This window comes from Alligator mississippiensis, chromosome 1 (assembly GCF_030867095.1).
Source record: "Alligator mississippiensis isolate rAllMis1 chromosome 1, rAllMis1, whole genome shotgun sequence".
NCBI lineage: Eukaryota > Metazoa > Chordata > Crocodylia > Alligatoridae > Alligator > Alligator mississippiensis.
In genome coordinates this window covers 447,286,281-447,309,643 of record NC_081824.1, presented here as the reverse complement: position 1 = coordinate 447,309,643, position 23,363 = coordinate 447,286,281, and the positions used below count along the sequence as shown (strand labels likewise).

The 23,363-nt window shown below is 43.6% G+C and overlaps 1 protein-coding gene across 8 annotated transcripts in view; it reads left to right on the top strand.

Annotated features, from left to right (window-relative positions):
- Positions 1-23,363, top strand: part of AMOTL1 (angiomotin like 1) — a 167,987-nt gene that overhangs the window by 137,699 nt on the left and 6,925 nt on the right. For 6 of the 8 annotated variants that reach the window (XM_019483642.2, XM_019483641.2, XM_014611266.3 and 3 more), the window contains 5 exons: positions 392-537; positions 7,726-7,875; positions 15,278-15,468; positions 17,192-17,317; positions 22,666-22,892. In XM_019483642.2, coding sequence (XP_019339187.1) covers positions 392-537; positions 7,726-7,875; positions 15,278-15,468; positions 17,192-17,317; positions 22,666-22,892 — 840 coding nt within the window. The remainder of the gene's footprint in view (positions 1-391; positions 538-7,725; positions 7,876-15,277; positions 15,469-17,191; positions 17,318-22,665; positions 22,893-23,363) is intronic. The other 2 variants (XM_019483639.2, XM_019483640.2) reach the window with 2 other exon arrangements.

The window sequence follows — 23,363 nt, the reverse complement described above, 5'->3', positions numbered from 1 at the left end:
AGACACACGAGCTACCTGGGGCCCTTTTTGCTCTCCACTCCTTCATTTTACAGTGTATTGAGCACATTTGAATATGCGTTTACTCTGTGACTACTTGCATGCTCTGTAGGTAGCATCTTCTGTTAAGAGAGCCAAAGGGATGTGGTGAATCCTTTTCTTTGTGGTGGGAACTAATGCAAAGCCTAGTAATGAGTTGGCAAGAACAGATATAAGAAACTCTACCCAACACACTCTAGTGCTGTTGAATCCTAGATGCTGTGTTGTAATGGCCCAACTGTGTGCATCTTCATAAAGCTTTTGTTTGTGTCACGGAGTGCCAACTTATCTATGGTACACACCCCGGAGTGTGTGTGCTGTTCTCATGGAGCCGCTCTTGTTGTCTTTCTTCCAGACAAAGAACACTTGAAGGAGAAGGAGAAGCTGGAAATGGAATTGGTGACCCTGCGTTCTGCCAATGAGGATCAGCGGAGGCACATCGAAATCCTGGATCAGGCACTGAACAATGCTCAAGCCAAGGTCATCAAACTGGAAGAGGAGGTGAGGCAAGGCATCATTCTCTGGCTCTGCTGGAAATTATTGCTTTAATCACTATTCATTTTACAGCTGTAATTCAGTCCAAGTCCTGAACCCCTTCTTGAACAGGGGTTAGAACCTACCCCCCACTTCCCTCATAACCCCTTCTAGGCAGAAAACATGTAGTTATAAAACAGTAAGCCAAATGAAAGGAGACCACATTCATAGATGCTTTCAGAGCAATATGTAACCAGAAAATTGACCAGATTATACCAACTAAATGCTAATGTAAGGGCAGGACATGTAGTTCTATAAAGTAAAAAAAGCCTTACATTGATTTAGGACATGAATCCGATATTGGTTAAGCCCATTTCTTTCCAAAGAATCCTAAGTTATTTGAATGAAGAGTGACAGCCAGTTAATTAACCAATTCACTAAACACAATGTAACAGGACTAGACAACTTGCACCCAAAAAAGAGTATTAAAAGAATTGACTGAGGGTTTTTTCTGAACCACTTATAGTCAGCAAATCTTAAAATATTGGTGCAGGGCCAACAGAATTGAACAGATATAATGTCCTGCCAATATTTAAAAAGGATTAAAGGGGTAATCTGGAAAGCTATAGGCCAGTAAGATTGATACCCATCCTGGGGAAAATCATGAAAAGATTGATTTGGGATGCAGCCAGGAAAAAAATAAAACAGGGTACCATAGCACTATGGTGTGATGGGTAAGGAACTTCCTATGCCAGCGCTTACTGACTCATTGCCAGGCTTGACATTATTGTGAGAGGAAAATCGTCCACCAGTTCCCTTTGAAATCATTGAATGGATGATGCCAACTATTGAGCACACAGAAGGAGTCATTATACTATGTGCAAATTCATATGTGATCACTATACTCTAAAACAAGGGTGGGCAAAATACAACCTGCGGGCTGGATTCGGCCCATAAGGCCATTCTGTCTGGCCTGTGGGGCCCCTAAAAAAAAGTATAAAGTTAATATTTCTCTGCCCTAGGTTCCTGTCAAAAATGACAGGAACCAAGGGCAACAGGACCCAGGGGAAGCCTGGCAGGCTGCAACAGTGGGCCTGCCTGGCCCCGCCCCCTAGCCGGAAGCCCCAGCCACAGTTTCTGGCCTGGGAGCATGTGGCTGCCCAGGCGTGGGAAGCTCAGGTAAGTGGGAGGGGGACCCCAGGCAAAGAAGGAGCACAGGGGGAAGTGGCCCTGGCCTGTGCCTGGTGCCCCACACTGCAGCTGCTTGCAGCCCGCATGGGGCTGCCTGTGCCTGCTCCAGACAGCCCCATGCGGGCTGCGAACGCCTGCAGCATGGGGCACCGGGCATGGGGCAAGGGAAGGGCTGCTTCTGCCCCCTCCCCCCCTCCGCTTAGCTTTTCCCTGGGCTCCTTCCCTGCACGGAGAAAAGTGGCCCTTCACCTGCCCCATGGCCAGCACCCCGTCCTGCAGGTGCTCGCAGCCCTCAGGGCTGTCCAGAGCAGGTGCCAGTAGTATGTTTTACTACTTGTTTCTTAGTTCTAAAAGAACAAATAAATAGTAAAACTTACTGAGAAAGGATGATTGTGCAATTAAGGCACTTGACTGAGATTTTGGGAACCTGAGTCCAACTTCTAGCTTTACAGACTTACAGTAAGTTCACGACCTGCTTGTGTGACACTGATCAGTCACATGATCTCTTTGGGTCTAAGTGAACAGTATGTAAAGCAAGGTTAATAATGCATCCTTATGACCACATTTTGTCTGGTACTAATCACAAAATTAAAACACGTTTTCAGAAATAGCTTCAGATTTTGTGTGTCAGTTTTTATCTGTCCAACTTGAGATTAAAATTTTTAAAGTTTTGAACTGTGATCTTAAACAGGGAGCTCTTAAAATAACTTGGAATTACATGAATAGGGGAAAAAAATCAGAGGGAAAGTCTACACTATTAGTGAGATTGTACCACCTACGCACTTCCGAAAACCCCTATGGAATTTTTGTATTGCCAATCATTATAATTTAGTTTTAAAAGCTTTTTATAGCTAGACAGGAACAATCATAATTCATGAATATTAATGCAACTTCTTGAACATGAAAATTACCCAATATGTAAATCTCCATAATTTTGAATGCCTGCTTGTATGGAAGGATTTTATTTAAAATCTGACAGTGGAGTTGCATCTGCCTGCATCATAAGTTTAATCACTACTGGAATACAGTGCCAAGTTCTGGTGTCCCCATTTCAAAAAGGAAATTGAAAACTGGGAAAACATTTAGAAAATAAAGTACAATTAGATGTCAGAAATCATGGCTTTTAGCAAGAGATTAAAGTTAAGGCATGATTGGATGCCAGTCCACATGTTCGTAGGTGACGAAATGTCTGATCATAAGCATCTCTTTTATCTCAGCAAAATAGGTATAATGAGGCCCAGTGGCTGGGCAGTGAAGCTAGACAAATGTCAGGCAAGAGGTGAAGTGCAGATTGTTAATAGTAAAGGTAAGTAACTGTAGGAACCAAGTTATTGAGGGCTCTGGTGTGTTCTCCAGCACTTGGAAGTCTAAATCAGGACTGAATGTTTGTCTAAATAAAATATGATAACTTGTCAATGGACTTTAAGCAGAAGTTGCTAAGTGACCCTCTATGACCTGTATGCAAGCTATAGGTAAGAGGTCAAACTACATGATCATGGTGACACCTTCTGGCTGTTTGAGCTGTGGATCTAATGCTAGAAATTTGTCAGACCAGGAGAAAAATGTTTTCCCCCGTGATCATTGGCTGGGACCAGCACTTGGAAAGGTGTACTGGTCCTGTAAATATTTGTATTGCTTCATTAAGTGTTTCTTGCCCTACTAGATCATGAGTTATTGGATCTTAAAATCATATCATTCTGATTTACAAACTTGCTTCCCTTTATACATTTCATTTCCCAGTCACGCAGCATTATTTCCCTATCAAATCTTTCGTTTTCCATTTAGCAAACGTTTATTTTTTTTTAAATAAAAATGTGCAAGAACTCAGTAAGGATATCAGGGTTGGCCCAAGAACAATAAGAACTTAGCTTGGAGAAATCTTGTTACTACTGATAAATGAGTCAAGGAGAACCCGGTCTGACTCACTGGTCCCAGCTCAGTTTTCAGAGCTGGTAGTTGGCAAACCCATCCTGTAAACTGAACATGGAACCCAGAAATACCTGTCTCATAGTCACAGGATCTTTGAGGATATCATCTTCCACTTGCTTCTTGATACTTGTCTAGATTTGAATCCAGTTAACATCAGTGTAAATCCACTGAAATCTTTAGAATTGTTCCTGTTTACACAAATGTAATGGAGATAAGATCTGGCCCATTGCCAGTGGTCCTTGAAAGGTTGGTTAGGGTCAGCTGCATTTTGAACTAGCTGTTACGACTCAAGAAAGAGACCACAGTAGGTGGTTCTCTGAAAATGTCAGTTCAGTGTGCAGCAGCGACCAAAAAAAGGCAATAAAACATTAGGCATCCTTCAGAAAGGAATTGAAAATAAAACAAGAACATCATTGTGCCACTATACAAATCCTGGTGCATCCTCGTCCTGAATACTCTGTGCAGTTCTGGTCCCCACATCTTAAAAAAGATATAGCAGAATTAAAAAAGGTACAGAGAAGGGTAGCCAAAATGATCAACAGCCTAAAGCAGTTGCCGTACCAGGAGAGAGTGAAAAAGCTAAGACTCATCAGTTTGGAAAGGAGAAGACTGAGGTCTATATGTTAGTCTATAAAATCATGAACTGTGTGCACCAAGTGAACAGGGAAGTCTTGCTTACCAGGTCCCAAAATACTAGAATTAGGAGGGGTCCACTGAAATTTTTAGATGCCAGGTTTACAAGTAACAAGGAAAAATATTTTTTTACACAATACGTAGTTAACTTGTGGAATTCATTGCCACAGGCAGCGGTGGACACAGATAGCATAGCCAGGTTCAAAATGGGACTGGATAAATGATAGATATATTAATGGCTATTGAACAGAATGGTCAGAGATGTTTACTCTGGCATCTCTAAACCAATAATGATGGATGCCAGGGAGGATATTGAAAAGGGAATAGAGCACTCTAGACATATCTGTTTCATTGCTTTCCCCCTATAGCATCCATTTGTGCCACTGTTAGAGACAGAATACTAAGCTAGATGGACCACGGGTTTCACCTTCTATGGCACATCCTACGTTGTGAAGTTTTGCTTTGTTCCCTTGTGGTAAAGACAAAACAACAGCATGGATTTGCTTGTCAGTTTTAGGCTGGCATAAGGGAGCTCTGAGGAACAGGAATTCATTGTCATTACAGTCTATGGGAAGGAAGATAGCTCAACCTCAGTGTCTGAAAACAATGTTGTATATTCAGAAGCACCATCCAGGGCAGTGATTCTCAACAAGGGTGACGGGACACCTTGGGGTACCTTGAGATCCTTACAAGGGACTGTGAGGTGCCATGCAACATTAGTACTGTTAGGTGTGCAAACATGATTCACAAAATAAAGCCAGAGATTCCATATAGGAATCAATAGTGTTAAAAAACGTTCTGACTTGTGGCTTTTCTGAGTTCTTTGCATTATAAAATTGCTGTATGATTTTCCTGTAGTCAAAAATGTTTGAAAATTAACAGCTTGCATGTGTTGAGTGTTAATTTCTCTACCTCCTGTTTAGCCTCTAAAATGTTTAAAGAACTGAAATTTTACCCACATCCGCACAAATAAAGAGGAGGAGTGCTTATCTAGGTTAAAAACTGTAAATCCTTGTGACCAGCCATGACTTCACACAAATACTAACATCTACATCTCAATTTCCACATGTCAAGTGTGCATGGTCATACCAGTATTCTGCAAAGTGCAAGCTTTCTAACCCTACCTCCCTTCTGGGCTGAGCGAGTATTTTCTCCAGCCTAGAAATCTGTAGCTTACTTTAGACTTTCAGCTTAGGCTACTTGATTTGTTTCTGTGCTGTAAAAACAGATGCATTTGAAAGGGGATTGAACATTTATGTTGATGTAAAGAGAAAAGAAAAAGAAAGGAAGAATGGGAGGAAAAGGAAACAGTCATAGCAGAGAAGGGGATTTTAATCTGTAAGGCTGAATTCTTGCACCTGGCTGCAGTATGGCATAAGCATCCTTGCTACATGGGCAAGAGCTCTCCATCTGGTTCAGAAGTCATTTATACTTTGGATCACACTGGGACTCACTCTGAGAGATGCTGAGCACTTACCTCTTGCCTTCATAAATCTGGCGCATTCACAAATCAGTTGCTTCTGTAAAATCAGTTTTCGCAGAAATCGTTGATGTTGTGCCTACTGACAAACGTATGCCTTGGACCATCTAGAGCAGTATTTCTCAACCCGTGGGTCAGGACCCAAAAGTGGGTCTCAAGAATATATGAAAGGGTCGCAAACAAACTTTAGAAATGGATTCTCCTTTAAAGGAGAAAAACATGGGGAAAGGGTGGGTTTTCCCTTACAGGCTGGCAGAGTTCCAGCCTGTAAGGTGTTGCTTGGAGCCCCCCCATGCCCCACACACCCACTCCCTGCCCCACACTGGGGGACTGGGACCTGGGGGCTGGGGCCAGCGGGTTGGGAGTGAGGGGTACTAAGTCGGGACCGTCCTTCGATGTTTATGAATGGATCCTGGTACAAAAAAGGTTGAGAATCACTGATCTAGAACATGGGTGTCAAATGTTTTACCTGCAGCCCAGATACAGCCTGCAGAGCCAGGTCATCCAGCCTGCCGATTTTTGCCACACCCGTGGCTGGGATGGAGGATCTTTCTGCAACAGCAACCAAGTGCCCAGGTGACAGTCACAGTGCTGCTGAGAGCAGGCCCAGCACTGTGGCTTGTTGCCCCTTGTGGCAGCCAGGCACCCATGATACCTGACGCTTCCTGGGGTGCTGCTGGGGCTCCAACACCCACTTAGCTACCAAGTACCCAAGTGAAAGCAGTGATGCTGGAGACCAAGCAGCACTGCAGGAAGAAGCCCAGCACCCAGTCTTGTTCCTATGGTGGTAGCCAAGCACCTGTGATGCTGGGCTTCTTCCTGACATATCCCTGTCTGTACCAGCTGGAGTGGATACCATACACACTGGATCCAGCTTGCAGAAGTCCATGGGTCTGATCTGGCCCTCAGGCTGGTCCCAAGCCATTCATCCAGCCTGCAGGATCAGATGAATTTGAAACCCCTGATCTAGAACTTCTGAGAACTCCTTTCTCCCCAAAAGGTCCTAGACTTGGTAATTTCTGCCATTAATAAAATATTGTTCTACTCTATTGTCCAGTAGTTACAGTGGGAAGCATTGACTATAACAGCACAGGAAGCACCTATAGTTCTCCTACTGTCTGCATCCACTTGTATGCCTGAAAAGTCACAGGGAAGGGAGTCAGTGTGCTTCCACATGTTCAGGCTAGGGTATGCTGCTTTACTAAATCAGAGATTAACCTCAGGCCAGAAAATGTGGTGTGTTGCAAAATCAGCATGTGATGTTTGGAATAATTTCTGTATATACAATAGGAGTAGCTGTAGTTTTAACTAGCAGTCAATGTGTACAGATACAAAAACAATCCCTTAATAGCAAAGAACACATCTGGATCAATCTCCTGACCTTAAAATGAAATCACAAAAATGCGCTGAGAAAAAGGCCCCATCTACTTTTCATGTTAGCAGTTTTTAAGGGACTTGGCCATGGTGGAATTGGATCCCACTTTGGTGGCTAGGTCTACTTAGGTACCTAGTTTGCAGAATAGGATCTGACCCATAAATTTTTTGACCCATAGATTTTAGGGACCATTAAGGATCATCTAGTCTAAAATCCTGTGTATCACAAACCATTTCTCTACCAATGAGCCCAATAACTTGTCTTCAGACAGGCATCCAGGCTGAATTTGAAGACTTCAAGAGATGGAGAGTCCACTAGTTTTCTTGATAGTTTGTTAATCGCCTCACCAGTGAATATTGGAGTCTAATACCCAATCTGACTTTGTCTGGTTTCAGCTTCTAGACATTGGTTTGTGTTATGCTTTTCCCTGCTAAAGCAAAGAGCCATGTGGTATGGGGTATTTTTCCCTGTGAAGTTCTAGAGTCATTGAAAGTCGCACTTACATTTTTCATGTGCCAGCCATGGGTGCATATCACATTGGCTGATTTGGTCTGTATTTCTGTTTTACTGCCAATTACCTTGTGCTTCCAATACACTTTTCCCCAAGCTGCGCAAGAAGCAAGCCTATGTGGAAAAGGTTGAGAAGCTGCAGCAGGCTCTAACCCAGCTGCAGGCAGCATGTGAGAAACGGGAGCAGATGGAGCGGCGATTGCGCACACGCCTCGAGAGGGAGCTTGATTCACTGAGAATGCAACAGGTAAGAGACCAGTCTTGAGCCACAGACCTGGGATCATATACCCAGGCCTACCTTCCACCCTTTGGTGCCCTCCACCCTTTGCTATGTCACTGAAAACAACAGTGATTTTTTTTTATTTGTCCATGTTTGATGTACATGAATAGACCCTAGACTTTACGTGTTCATGAGCCACTCTCCTACCACCAGTAAAAATGGTAGTGCGAATACTGCACCAGTTACTGGCAGCAGGAGTGAGCTGGAGTGAGAGAGGTCTTTTCACACAGTCACATAGTGGACAGATGCCGAGGTGGAAGGGGTACTATAGCTACTTAGGAGGCAGTATTTTGTGGGAAGACTTTGATGTTGCCATTCATTAGGAATGCCAGTGTAGGAGCAGGTGCTTGTGGTGAGATTGTGCAGAGACCTGGTGGTTATGTGCACTATGTGACCTTATTTTAGCTGCTAAGAGTTACTTCCCTTCTCTCAACAAATAGAGAAACTATCCTGTAATGCTGAATAAGGGTGTTTCCAAATCAACAGTTATTTCTCTAATCCCAGCTGTTTTCATTAACCAATATGCCCCTTTTCCCATCTGTTTGATGTAATGGTTGCAGGGCTGGACACGGACATGGGCGAACTGGGCAGCTGCCCAGGGCCCGGACAGAAAGGGAGCCCAAAAATGGTGATTTATTTTTTTCCATTGTCCGGTTATTATTATCATTATCCCTGGCAAAGGGGGGCCTGATACTAAAAGTTCAGCCAGGGCCACCAGGTGTCTAGGTACGGTGCTGAATGGTTGCAAGAGTTTCTCTGTGATGTGGCCCTTGCCTCACTTAACTTGCAACTGAACTGGACTCATGCAGTGCTCTACATGTGGAGCTATCTGTGGAAGCCACTTTGAAACCAGTCCATAGTGAAGGTAGTAGCTGGCATGTTTAGTGCATTTTCCAAAGAATGCAGTTACTCTTGTACTGCCTGGACTTTCTCTTTTTCTCTAGATCCAACTCATGTTGATTCCCTAGACCTGGGGTTGTATGTGTACCCCTGAGGGTACTTGGGACGGCCCTAGGGGGTACACGTGGTGGTGCAGGGAGGCGGCGCACAGTGATGGCGTGGAGTGATGAATGCTGGTGGCAGCCACACGCTGCTTCCCCACCCCCACTCCACCGTCATTCACCACTCCATGCTGCACACCGCCATGCACCACTGGGTTTGTGTCTGGCCGGCTTAAACACCCCCCATGTGGAAGGGGGTACTCTCCAGAAGGGGTACCCACCAGAAGGGGTAGACTCCTTAAAAAGGTTGAAAACCCCTGCCCTAGATATCTCAGGCTGCATTCAGAGAGGGACCCTTGGTTGAGGCCTTCTTATTGAGAGGTCCATAAGGTACTTAAGGCTAGATAGTGAAGTTTTGAGTGACAGCCTGTGCTGACCAAGTCTGTGGTGTGGAAGTACTCACAAAACACTTGCTAAACTCCCATTGCCCTGACCCAGCTTATTTGTGGCTTAGGAAGCCTCTTCTGTGGTTGCTAAATATAACAGTCTCTAACTAAATGGATAGCCAAATGGATGTCAGTGCATTCTGGAGAACTGTCATATGCTTAAGACTTATTTTTTTACCAGTCACTCTAAAGGGTTCATTGACTTCCTGCAGCGTCATCAAAACACCTGCATTATGGCTGTGTGCAGCACTGAAGTAGAATCCTGGATGCTTAATATACATGAATAGACACAGGGGCAAATGGCATCTTTAATTTTGTTTTGCAATCAGGGCAGTCAGTTTCAGCCCTATCGAAGGTCACCTTGCTGCGGGTGTCAGGTTCATTTAGACAATGCCTTCCTAAATTGCTGGTTTTCACTGGTAGATTGAGTGGACTGTTTATTATTTTTACTGTGTCGTTGCCTGATGCTGCTTGGCTTGCTTGGCTTACTCAAGCCCATGCAAAAGCACTGCTTCATACACCACTGTTGGAACCAAAAGCTGGGATTTGCCATCTGTGCTGTGTCTGAAGGGGCCAGTATACTGTGCAAAATTTCTTTTCAAAAACCATCTGTTGCACCAGAGATGCTGAGGGCTTGAGGAGAAAACATTGTTTGTACACGTGTGTCCAAGCAAATGTAAAGGATACAGCCAAGGACCTGGCCCTTAATTTCAGTAGGCTTTTATTAAGAAGAGGCAAGGTACAGAAGGATGCTCAGACAGCATGTGGCTAGCATTCTCTACTGTAAGACAATTTGCATTTGGTCCACATGAATACTGGCACCAGTATAAAATATTTTACATGATTGCAAAGAGCCACCTCCTCCTGTCACCCTGGGATATTATTCAAATATAGGTTAGATCCAAAATTGAACGGGGATGGGGATAGATTGTGCATGTGTCTATGAATGAGTCCTTAGAGTCTGCGTTTTTTTGGCAGTCTTGTGCCTTTGTGCTTAAGTGTATGCTTGGAGGCTTAGTTTAACTATATTAACAGCACAGTTACTCTTCTAGGTAAGCAACTGTCTTTCCCCCTTTTACCATGTATCTGTTTCTGAATTCTGTCTGGTGTTATTTCAGGTAATGAGGAGCTTATGAAAAAGAAGAACATGACGAATTAGTTGAGAGAATTTGCAGCTAGCAGCCAGTACATATGACTTTGGGCTGCAGATGGTCACCAGATGTATACACTAGTACATTAAACCACCACTTAGAGAAACTTCTGAATGGTGTAAAAAGACACATAAAGCATGACACATAGCTTTAACTCTTAGACAGTTAACACATTTCCCCTTGAGAAACTCAGTGGCTTCCATAGCCCTTCTTTAATTAGGAGCTGTTACTTCAGTAGTGAATGAGTGCACTGGTATGTAGTGTTTATCTTGTGACTTCAGAATAAACGATCTTATTCTGCTCGCAGTCACACAGGTGTAAATTGGGAGTAACACTGTTGATGGTAGAGAGTTTGTTTATTTATTTATGTACAGTGCCCAAAAGCTTGTCCAACAGCTCTTTCAGCTATACAGTTGGTCAAAAAAAGATATTGCAAAAAAAATCCTTGCCCCTTGGACATTTCCTGAGCTATCATAACTACAACACTAGCATATATATTTGATTTATATGCTGTCCTTCCCAGCAAAGGCTCAGGGCAGCTTATAGGAAGAGAATATTATAACTTAAAAGGGAACTAGTTTAGAGGGTATCTGGTGATATTCTGTCTCAAATGAGTTGCCCAAATAGGTCTGACAGTGTTCCTGTCAGTCTACAGCCTCTGTCATCATATCGGGCTGTGGGTGTCAATTTATCTCCCGGTTCTGGCACAAAGCCATGAGCCTACTGGGAGTCCATGTCCATCTCTCGTTGGCTTACCATCTCCAGACAAATGTCCAGACTCAGAAGACCAGTCAGGTCTTAAAGCACTGTCTCCATCACTACCTGATTTTTCAACAGAATAACTGATTCTCATTCCTAAAGTTCACAGAGTTTGCATACAATAGCTCCAAGCATAGCTCAAACAGACAGAGCCCATTCTTTGCAAACTATGGGTTCTACCCCCAGGTTGCATCCTGACTTACCTATAAACTCCAACAACCCCACAGCTACAGAATGGGCATACCACATTCATAAAATCCAGGAGGAATTAATGCAATACCTGGATAAGACGAAAGAGGCTTGTAAGTGGCAGGCAGGCCAGCACTGACAGCTGTGGCCTGCCTATTTTGTGGGACAAAGTCTGGTTGTCAACCAGACATGTCCACACTGACGCATGGAAATTAGACCACCACCTCCTCAGCCCCTTCCACACAACCTGCCAAATCAATCTGGTAGTCTTCAAACTACAACTCCAGACACTGAAGATACATACACCTGGTATACACCCGGTATACACCCTGTCACTATTTAGACTCCATATAGAGGATTCTTCCCCTCCACCACTTCCTGTAACAATCCAGGGACAGGAGGAATACCTGGTCCATGAGATTTTAGACTCAAAGTGGAGATGAGGAAAGTTGCACTACTTAATCGATTGGGAAGGATACAGGCCTGAAGACCACACATGGGAATGACCTGAAAACATCCATGAATCCAACTTGTTGAAAAAAATTCCATGGCCTCAAACCTAGGGCCTCAGCCTAGCCAACACTGCTGCTCATCTCAGCCTGTTGCCCCATAGCTGATCATCCAGACTGGTCATGGCCAGCCTGAAGCTCTCAGCAGGATCTAACTCTCTCCTCTCTCTCCCTCTTACTGAAGTGGCTGTCTAGGGTCAGCTGACCCTCCACTTCTCACATATAAACCCCTGAGCAGGAACAGAAAGTGTCTGAGCAAAAGGGCTGTACCTAACCCATGATTGCTCTGATGCTCCCTCCAGCTTGTTCTCTGCTTGATCTTTCAGCTCCCTGACTTGGCTCATGGTAACCTCCATCTACTCCTCTAGTGCTCTTGACTTGGCATGCTTTCAGACTCTACTCTCTGATTGAACTTCCAGCAATCTGACCTGGTTTATCCCTAGACTCTTCTCACCTTTCCTGACCCTGGCAGGTTCCTGACCCTGAGTGACTCTAGACCTGGACACCCATGCCACAGTCTGACAGCTTCCAAAAGCTGTCCAGGCTTGGGTACTAGCAGGCCTCAAGGGAGAGATTTCCAGAGCTGAGGGCAACTGCTGAAAATGACCTTCCATGCATTTTTGCCAAGCAGACTTGGCATATTGATGATACTTGCAGGAGGTTGCTTGTGGAAGACCTTAAGGATTGTGATGGGACATAAGAAAGGAAGCAGTCCCTTAGGAACATAGGACCCAAACTAGGGTGCACCGATAGAGATTTTTGGGGCTGATACTGATAGCCAGTTTTTAAGGAGGCACAATCTGCATGTGGGGTGCGAGCGGGCTGCAGCTGCAGGCTGGGGCCAGGGCTGTACTGGGCTCTTCCCAGCGGGTACTGGGCCGGGCTGTGTTCGGGGCATGCAGCAGCAGTGCTGAGAGGGGGACTATGGTGAGGCTGCAGCCACCCCAAAATTCACCATAGCCTCCCTCCCGTAGGCGCCTGCCCTGCCCCGAGTGCAGCCCAGCTTAGCCCACACCAAGAAGAATCCAGCACAGTGCTAGCCCCAGCCTGCAGCTGCAGCCCACCTGCACCCTGTACACAGATCTGGGGCACACGTCCCCTGCCCCCAATGCCCTTCTGGGGTGTGTGCAGCAGCAAGAGTTGCCCACCCCTCCTTCTCCGCGCCCTCCAGATGAGCTGCGGCTCTGTCCCATGCTCCACTCCACCCCGGCTGGGCAGTGCCTGCCCCAGCCCATGCCCCAGCTTCACTCCCTACCTCACCACGGGGGCCTTGATCTAAAGCACAACGTCTTAGCAACATCACCATACAGCAGTGTGTAGGTCCAAGGTCTTTTAACTTCTGGTCCTGTGCATTCTTATCCCTGTTTTGCATAAGCAGTTTATCGTTTTCTCATCCACAGTGTTCAGAAAGATTTGAAAGGAAACTGTATTTGTTTTGCTTGTCCCAGAGGTCAGACATTTCAAAAGATGATGCTAAAGGAGACCTTGTCTAGGTAAACAAACTGATCAGTGTGTTATCCATTATGTGAAAAGGCTGCTTTGTCCACACTGGGTTTTTTTGTTTCTACAGTTTAGTATTTATTTAAGTGTCATTATTGTACTCTTTGCTGTAGAAGTCAGGTTTGGTCTGTAAATTTGTACACAGACAGAAAGTCTGAATCTCTTTCTTAAGGAGCCAGTGGTGATGTGCATATATTTACATCCATGACCGTTAATAGTTTACCAGTTGCAGCTTTATTTTAGCATACTGTGTCCCTTTGCTTCTTTTTTGACGGGGGTTTTTTCTGTTTCCTATATAACCTTCTTAGGGACATGCAAGAAGCAAGGATTTTTTGTGGGTGATACTTATACCAAACACTGTCCATGCGCAATAGAAGAGTGATAAAATATCTCAAAAGAGGTGTCTTTTATAAGAACTGTCATGCTTTCCTACCAAATTCTAGGTGTGGAATACTCCACAGAGCTCTTGCAGCCCATGGTAAACAGCTGGTGTCCTAGTTAGCATCATGGGATCATAGAAAGCAGTGATGGAAGGGAACTTGTCTGAAGGGACAGAAGAATAGAAAAGGAAAGTAGTGAGAGGAAGTCTGGGCAGTGCCGTCCAGAACCCCATCCAGTGTGTGCAGCATGCGTGCAGCATGGGGCATGCTGGAATGGTTCACTCCCATGCATTGATATGGGCTGTAGGCAGTAGATATACTGCCCCTGCCAGTCTATCCCAGAATCTCATTGTGTGTTCAGCACTCCATGAATCGAGTTGTATTTACAGGTGTGTGATCACAGCTTATGTCAACTCATTTCAGTCTTGTGAAGCACATGCCTCTTTATGGGTAGACGGCAGGAATGCAAGCTCTGCCAGCCCATTTCACTACCACATGAACTTTTAATATACCATGTTCAACAGTAAGACTGGCATTTGTAACCTGGGGATTACAGTGGACAGTAAGCTGAATGTGAGCCAACAGTGTGCCCTTGTTGCAAAGAAGGTTAAAAGCATCCTGGGCTGCATTGGTAGGTGTGTTGCCAGCAGGTCAAGGGAATTGATTCTTCCCCTCTGTTTTGCACTGATGAGGCCACATCTGGAGTACTGTGTCCAGAAAGGATATGGACAAATTGGAGAGAGTCCAGTGGAGGGCAGCGAAAATGGTTAGGGGCTTGGGGCACGTGACTTCTGAGGATAGTTTGAGGGAATTAGGTTTATTTACTCTGGAGAAGAGACGACTGAGGGATTTAATAGCAGCCTTCAACTACCTGAAGGGGCACTCCAAAGTGGGTGGAGGTTAGATATTAGGAGAACTTTCTCACAAAGAGGGTAGTGAAGCACTGAAACAGGCTCCCCAGAGAGGTTGTGGAATTTCCATCCTCAGAGGTTTTTAACACACCGCTAGGCAAAGCCTTGGCTGGGGTAATCTAGTTGGGGATGGTCCTGCTTTGAGCGGGGGTTGGACTAGATGACCTCCTGAGGTCCCTTCCAACCCTAACTTTCTATGATTCTGTGATTCTGTTTCCCCACCTTCTGTGTGGACACCAGCTCTGCCAGCCTGGTTCAGTTCTCAGAAACTTTGTGAGGACCCTTAACTAGATGTTTTACACTCTCCAGCTATAGCACTTGTGTCACTTTCTTAACAAAAAACATGCTCGCACATTGCTGTTTAGTCACAGATCCTAGAGCTGTTTTTCCTTTTCCTCCTTGTAGGCAATAGCTCTTAGGTTTGACAAGTAGCAAGTTCTTTGAAAGCTTCAGGACCCTTAGTGGATATTGGTGCGTGGAGAATCCGGAGTAGTTTGGTAGAAGATTTTGCTGGGAAGATTCCTGCAGCTCTCAAGTTGGGATGGAGTGAATCTCCATCATTGTTTTTCTTTCCCTCCTTCAGAAACATGGGAACTACCAGCCAGCCAGCCTGCCAGAGCATAATGCCCCAGCACTGATGGAGTTGGTTCGGGAAAAGGAGGAGAGGATTCTGGCTCTGGAAGCTGACATGACTAAATGGGAGCAGAAGTATCTGGAGGAAAGCACAATCAGGCACTTTGCCATGAATGCTGCAGCCACAGCTACGACAGAGAGGTGAGGTACCATTGGTTCAAGCAGTTGACAACATGCTTAGTCAAATGAAGTTATGAATAATAACAAGGAATCAGTGTTTGCCTAAGGCTAAACACTGCTTATACTAACCAGGAAAATAATTCCTTCAGTGGTGATGGGACTGCTCAGTGGAGTAAGGCCACCAGAATTGTCCTTTAATGAACATAGGATTTGCCATTCTGGCTCAGGATCAGTATTCCATCAAGCCAGTGACTAGCATCCAGCAATGGCCTATAAATGGTGCTTCAAAGGAAGGCATCTTAAAACACCTGACTATATGTTGCTGGGGGAAAGAAAGTGTTCATCTAAGTATTCTGCTATCTGGAACAAACTTCCCTTCATGTACAGCTAAATTCTACAAATAGTTCACACAGACACAAGCATTGTAATATACCCAAGGGACGAGTGCATTGACTGTGGGCTTGCATAACACCCACAACTTTCTTTGACTTCTGTTACACCTGGGAGTGCTCAGGGAACATGGTTTGTAAACTTTCTGTGCAAAGCATCATCACTGTTGGCCGATGTGTGCTGGAATCTGTATCATACTTAAAGAATCCTACTTAAAAGGACTTTTTCAGATGTTTTATATTCTAGATGTAGCTTTTGCATTATAAAAAATATAAAACAACAGAAAAACAAAATCGGGATTTGCAAAATCTAACAGCGATTTTTTTTTCATGATTTTTTACACTAAAACCTCGATTATATGTTCATATATTTTGCCTTGAACAGATTCCCCTGCAGTGTTTGAAACCCAGGTGCAATAGATCTGTTCTAGTGTAGGGTTGTCCAGTTGGCGGTCCCCAAGAGTTCATTGTGTGGCCTGCAGACTCCCACCCAGCTGCCACACTCTCCATTGCTTCTGCTACTGCAGTGGCCAGGGTCTCTGGGGCAGGACAGGATAGTGGGAGGGAGCTCTGTGAGCTCGTTGCCTGCACAGAGTGGGGGGCTTATGCTGCCCATATAACAAGTGCAAGCAGAGGGCTTGAGGGTGGCTCATGCTATTGGCATGACAGTGCAGGGAGGAGCTTGCGCTAATTGCATGGTGTAGGGGGCTGTGCTGGCCCTGTGGTGGCAGTCCAAGGAAGCCCATGCGGCATGCAGCCTTTGGACGCTGAAGTTGAACACTCCTGTTCTAGTGCATGAGAAATAGAGAGCAAAGCAGACCTGTTCTGCTTCAGTGCCCAGCAATGATATGCAAAAAGTAAACAAATAACAAAATTGTCTGAAAGCAAATTAGATCCAGGATAGATAATTCTCCTGGTTTTCTGCCAATTCTCTGACTGTGCCATCACTTCCAAGGCTAATGTATTAATGTATTATTTTATTTAATGTATCAGGCCTGGCCTTCAACATAAGCAGTGATCCACTAAAACTAATGGAGTTATGCTATTTTAGAGTGACTGAGGATCTCGCCCATCATTTTTATCTTGACAGCGTCCTTTCCTTATTCATTGTGGAACATGATATTTCTCTTCCAGTTTGTTTTTCCTTTTTTTTTCCTCCCCCCATATCTGAAAGGTTTGTTTCACTAGAATATTACATTCTCCAGTGATACCTGGTGTATCACAGATGTGCTACCTGCAAATTTCCTTTGTAATGGCAATGGTAAAATAATAGCTTGTCTGCCTGTTTGTATTGACACAAGCTTTTTGTTGAAGCAAGTGACACTAAGGGGCCTGGCTGTGTCTTGTATTGCTAGGGATACCTCAGTCATGAACCACTCACGGAATGGCAGCTACAGTGAGAGTTCCCTGGAGGTGCGGATATGGCAGGAGGAGGAGGAGATTGTGCAAGCCAACCGGCGGTGTCAGGACATGGAATACACGTAAAGGACAGCTGTTAAATACTTACTGGGGTGGGAGATGTGCTGAGGCCTCCTCGTACAATCCCCAGCGTTCTTGCCATTTGGATTCCTGGATAATCTGGGATATACCCGTTTAGCCCTTCACTTGGTAACTCTGACACCCCTGCTACATGTTACATATATTATGCAATTTACTGGTTAAATGCACAATAAATTTAGACCATCCACATGTGCAAATTAAGACTGGCCGCAGGTGCAAAGTAATTATCACACAAATAACTGGTTAATCATGCAGCCTGTTTAGACTAGCCACACATGAAAAATAATTATCACTCAGTAAGAATGACTACCCAGATTAAAAAAATCCAAACAGCTACATAGTTAGTGCTTTAAAATTTGTAACAGCTGTATAGCTGGTTTCTCTCCAGATTTAATTTGAATGTGTAGCAGGGCCCTTAAAGGAAGGGCTTCTCTCCAATTTGATTTCAGTTTCACTCTCCAGCTTTTGAAAGCTAAAAAGAGATTAGATTCATTCTGCCTCCTCCCCTGCCTGGATTTAAACCTTCTATGTGCTACAGAGACCTTCATACAAACATATGTCTCCATTGTGAGTGGAAAGAGGCGGGTGTGTGAGGCTGCAAAATGCTTGTAGCATGTCAGTCAAACTCCTGCTTTTTAAAACAACGCTGTACTAATAAATACTGAATAGTGACCCCATCACCATATCATCTAAAATATGTGTATGTATATGTATCCAGTATCTACAGATCTAGATAAATAGATATCTGGATTATATTTAATATATTGTAGCATTTAGGTACATACCTTCCAAACCTAGCTCTAAAGCTGCACACACTAAAAATTTCATATACAAGCATAAGTGACAAAAAACCCTGCTTGTGTATGTCCAAGTAGACAATTAAAGGCACAACCATTCATTTGCCTATGCAATTTCCTGTTATAAATATGCAAATATATTTATGGTATTTTCAAATACCTGTTAGAGCTGGTCAGACATTTTAATCAGAACTTTTTTTGATAAAATAGATATTTATTTGAGAACATCTCATGATTTTTTCCTAGGATTTCACTGAAAAACATGTTGAAGAGAAAAAAATTCTGCTTTATGATTTTAAATTTTGGATAAAAGCCCAACAAAATCCATACAGTATTCACATACAAAAAAACAATTCCAATTTCTGTGGAAAATCAATTCATACATTTGTTACCAGTTTGACTGTACAAATCTGTCTCACACATGGAATCTCAAGGAATTTATTGGGAAGTTCCTACAGGAGAACAAGTTGATCAGGAACAGCTAGCATAGATTCACCAGGAGCAAATCATGCCTGACCACAACCTGATTTCCTTTTATGATAAGGTGGCTCTATGGGTGTTGGGAGAGTAGTGGATTTGATATACCTTGACTTTAGCAAGACTTTTGACACTGTCCCTTGCAACGTTTTCATGAACAAACTATGGAATTACAGACTAGATGAAAGTACTATAAGGTGGATATATAACTGGTTATGGCTCAACGAGTAGCCATAAATGGCTCAACATCTAGTTGGAAGCTGGAGTCCCCTAGGGGTCTGTCTTGGGTTCAGTATTGTCTAATATCTGCATTAACTATGTAGACAATGGAACTGAGTTCACACTTGGCAATTTTGCACACAACACCAAGTTGGGTGCGGTTGCAGACACTGGAATGTAGGGCTAGGATTCAGAATGACCTAGATAGACTGGAAAAATGGTTGGCAATCAACCAGGATTTGGCAAGGACAAGCGCAAAGTCCTCCACTTGGGACAGAATAATTGCATGCACAAATACAGATTGAGGAGTGACTGGCTAGGTTGCAAGACTGCAGAAAAAGACTTGGGGGTTACAGTAGACCATAAACTAAATAAAAGCCAACAGACTGCTTTTGCTGCAAAAAAAAAAAAAAAAAAAAGCCAACAGCATACTGGGTTGTTTTAACAGAAGTGTCACTTGCATATCAAGGGAAGTGATTCTTCTGCTCTATTCAGTACAAGTGAGGCCTCACCTGCAGTCCTGTGTCCAGCTTTGGACACGACACTTCAAGAAGGATGGGGACAGTTTGGAAAGAGTCCAGTACAGAGCAACAAAAATGATTAGGGACTTGGGAGGCGAGATTTATTAGGAAAGGCTGAAAGAGCTAAGGTTATTTTGTTGAGAGAAAAGAAGACTGAGGAAGGATTTGATAGTATAAGAGTGATGTTGTAGCCATGATGATCCAAAAATTATTTGACAGGCAAGGATCATATATTTTATTGACCAACTATGTAGTTGGGATAAAGTTAGACAAGCTTTCAAATGCAAGACATTCTTCGTCAGGTCTCTGATTGTAGGAAGCCAAGCACAGCATAGCAAAAAACAGCAGAAGGTAAGGGCTGAGAGAAAGTCTCCAGGGTAGCAGACACATGATTAGCAAAAGAAAGGAAACTGATTACTGGGAGGTAATGGCCTATCAAAAGGGAAAAGGATCATTCTCACTTTTCTTCTCGCCTTTGTGGGGAAAGAATTCAGGCATTGGTTAAAATATAATGTTCAACAAGCCCAATATCAGTGTAGTCCTTGGTTCTTAGTGTCCAGCCAGCTTATGAATTTTGTTCCCAAGTTCACTTTGAAGGATGTTGGGTAGCTTTCCCTTGAGCAGGGGAAGAGTGAGGTTAGAGAGGGGGTGCTTGTTCTGTGAGAAAGTGCTCTTAATGTTTTGTATATGTCTCCATTTTTTATATTTTTCTTGTGAGAGTTCATACTGGTGGGAAATGGCTACTCATGTTCCTCATGTAGTTACCATGAGTACACTTTATGCACTGAATCAAGTATATTACATTTTGGGAAAGGCATGTGTAGGAATTATGGATTCTGATGGTTTCTTTATGGGGGGAGTTGATAGTAGTGATAGTGGAGATGTGATGACAGGTTACAGGGATAAAGGTTGTAGGCATGTTGGTCTAAGAATACAAGCGGTCAGTGTGCTAGAGCTTGCAAATCAAGAAAAAAATTTTCCAACTGTCTGGTTGGTCTTCCACTTGATGTATGTTGGGTAGTGAAGACTTTGCTTCTGATGAAGCGTTAGGCAAAGTTAGGGGGATGTTTGAAAGCCAAGAGCAGAGGGGCTGGGAATATTTCTCTCCAGGTCTGATCTTTGTTGAGTATGGGCTGTAATTGTTTGGTGATTCTTCTGACTAGTTCCAGTATGGGGTGGTAGGTCACCACCAGGGGTGAACAGTTGCAGCGGGGGGGGGTTCGTTTTACATTGTAGCAAGTTACTACAGGGTATTTGGATAGCTCTTTCAAATGTACAGTCCGTCTCACTACTGGGGTTGTATAAAGGCAAATTTTAGGTTGGTGGGGTAGGCATCACAAGTATTCTCTTCTGAGCGAGTACACTGATATCTGAGAGCTTGGCTACACATAACAGCTTTTTGAAGTGCCTGGGATGATTTCTGGTCTTGTAGACATAGGTATGGTGGTCTGTAGGCTTTCTATAATAGTAGTTTGTAGGTTACTGTCCCGCATATGGATTGTTGTATCTAGAAAGTTGATGTTAATATAGAAGTATTCCAAATGATCGTGCAGTTTTCTAGAAATTTTTCTTCCAGGTGGCTCATGAAGAGGTTGCCATATTTGAGGGGCCTGGCCATCTTTGTGTCCATAGCTCTGCCCATGGTTTGGAGGAAGTGACAGTTGTTAAAAATAAAGTTTGTTTGAGTTGAGATGAAGTGCATGATTTGTGCAATGTGTTGCAAATCTGAGTCAACTCCATGTTCTCAAAGGTATTTTAGGCAGGCAGCTGTCCCTTCATGATATAGGATTTTAGTGTATAGGCTAGTGACATCTGTGGTGACATCCTTTTGCAAGTGGTTGATGTTCTGGATTCTGTTGAGGTCTGTGGTATGTTATAGAAAACTTGCTCTTTGAGTGACAGGTGATTTCACTATAGTTTCTATGAATCCTAATAGCTCTTTAGTGAGGGTACCACAGTTGGATATGATGTGTCTGCAGGGTTTTGATAACAGTCTTTAAATACCTGAAGGGTGATTACACAGAGGATGGAGATGGGCTCTTTTCTATGGCTGTAGGGGACAGGACTAGGAGCAATGGCCTCAAGCTTCAGCAAGGGAAATTTAAGTTGGAGATAGGATTCTAACAACGAGGGTGGTCAAGCATTGAAACAGGCTATATAGAGAAGAATTTCCCTCCTTGGCAGTTTCTGAAAGCAGGTTAAACAGACACTTGGGTAGGATGGTTTAGTCAGAGGTGCTCTTGCCTTGAACAGAGGACTGGACTAGATGACCTTGTGCGGTCCCTTCCAGCCTACTTTCCTATGATCCTATTCTTATATGCATGCACACACGTACAGAAGATCCAATCCTATTTCCACTGAAATGATGGGAGTTTTGAAACTGCTTTCATTTAAAGATGAATAAGGATTTTATGTTGCCAGGGCAAATGAGGCACTTGATTTTAAAAATTCTGTCTTTAGAAGTTTCTACCTCCCATCATGTGCTTATGTAGTACGTACATATAATTTCAATTTTAAATACCCCAAAATCCTGCTGTTGTATTTGATTAAGTTCTGCCTAGCACAGTTTTCATTAGAATTTTTTTTTTTTGTTTGTAGGGTCAAACTTTTTCAGTTTGATTCCCCATCCCATCATTCCTCCAGCCCGTTCTCAGATAATTGATTCTTTCTAGTTTCAGGGTCTGTAGTGGATTGCTGCTGTACACTTTGAAAGCAAGGATTGTTGATTGTTTCCACACCCTTTAACAAAAACTAAGGAGCAAACAAACTCACTGAATCTTTTCACCTATTGCAGTGATAGTTGTTTTGGGCCTTAAGAGATTTCAGCAACAGTGTTTACTTACTAAAATCTTTATGCCAAATGAGTATAGGGTCAAATCCTAAGATCTTTACCAGGTACCAGACAAACTCTCCAATGGCAACCTGCCAGAGTAAGCAACACAGGATTTGGCTTTTTAACGTAGTGGAGCAACCATAATTGCTCATTTACTCATTTTAGTAGCTTTAACAGTCCGTGGCATAGTCAGGCTATTATTCAATTTATTCTTGCTAGTTTATTAAAGTCATATCAGTGGATCAGTTTAATTAGCATCTCTGTTTCATGTAGCTGCTAAGAAATGATGCTTAATTAGGTTCTGTCAGTGTCCCACAAAAGAAAGAGTGGAAGTTGCAGTGCTTGAGTTACTTAAAACTGGAGAGGACAAAGCAACTAAGAATATGCTGCAGGGAACAATCTTGCAAAGACAAGGGGGAGGAAGTAGCTGGGATCTAGCTATTCTTTTCCATCTCTGTAAGCAAACATTCATATTTTGTCAGGATAAAGAATCTCCATGCAAAAATCATTGAAAAAGATGCCATGATCAAGGTCCTTCAGCAACGTTCACGAAAGGATCCTGGGAAAACTGACACCGCAAGCTTACGGCCTGCTCGATCGGTCCCGTCCATCGCTGCAGCAACAGGGGCACATTCCCGCCAGACCTCTCTCAGCAGCAACCAGATCGCTGAAGAGAAGAAGGAAGAGAAGACTTGGAAAGGTAGCATAGGTGAGCTGCAGTTTGAGCTAGATACTGGCCATGCAAATGCCTTCAGAGAAAGGAAGGATAACCTTCTGTCTGAATCAAGGAGAACTGGCTAGAATGATGGCACATTATCCTAGGCAATCCTTGTTGGATTAGCATTCCCAGAAAAAGAACCCACATTCTATCCCTGAGCTAAAATAAAGCCTTACTGGGCCATTTTGAAAAACATGGGTTAATATTTCCGTGCAATTCATTAGCAAAAATCCTTCTTTGGCCAAAATGGGAATAAAAGAAAATGGCAGCTCTTGATGCTGCAAAGAGTCAAATACAGCCTAAGCCACCATGTTCCTGTATGCTCCTGTGTACCGAGACAGCTGTATCCTTTGGAGATTCACTGCTGCAGGCAAGCCAAAAGTATCTGCAGCCTTCATAGCAGTAAACATCTTGTCTGGCTTAGGAACATTTGGATTTAACTTAAACAAGACACGTTAGACA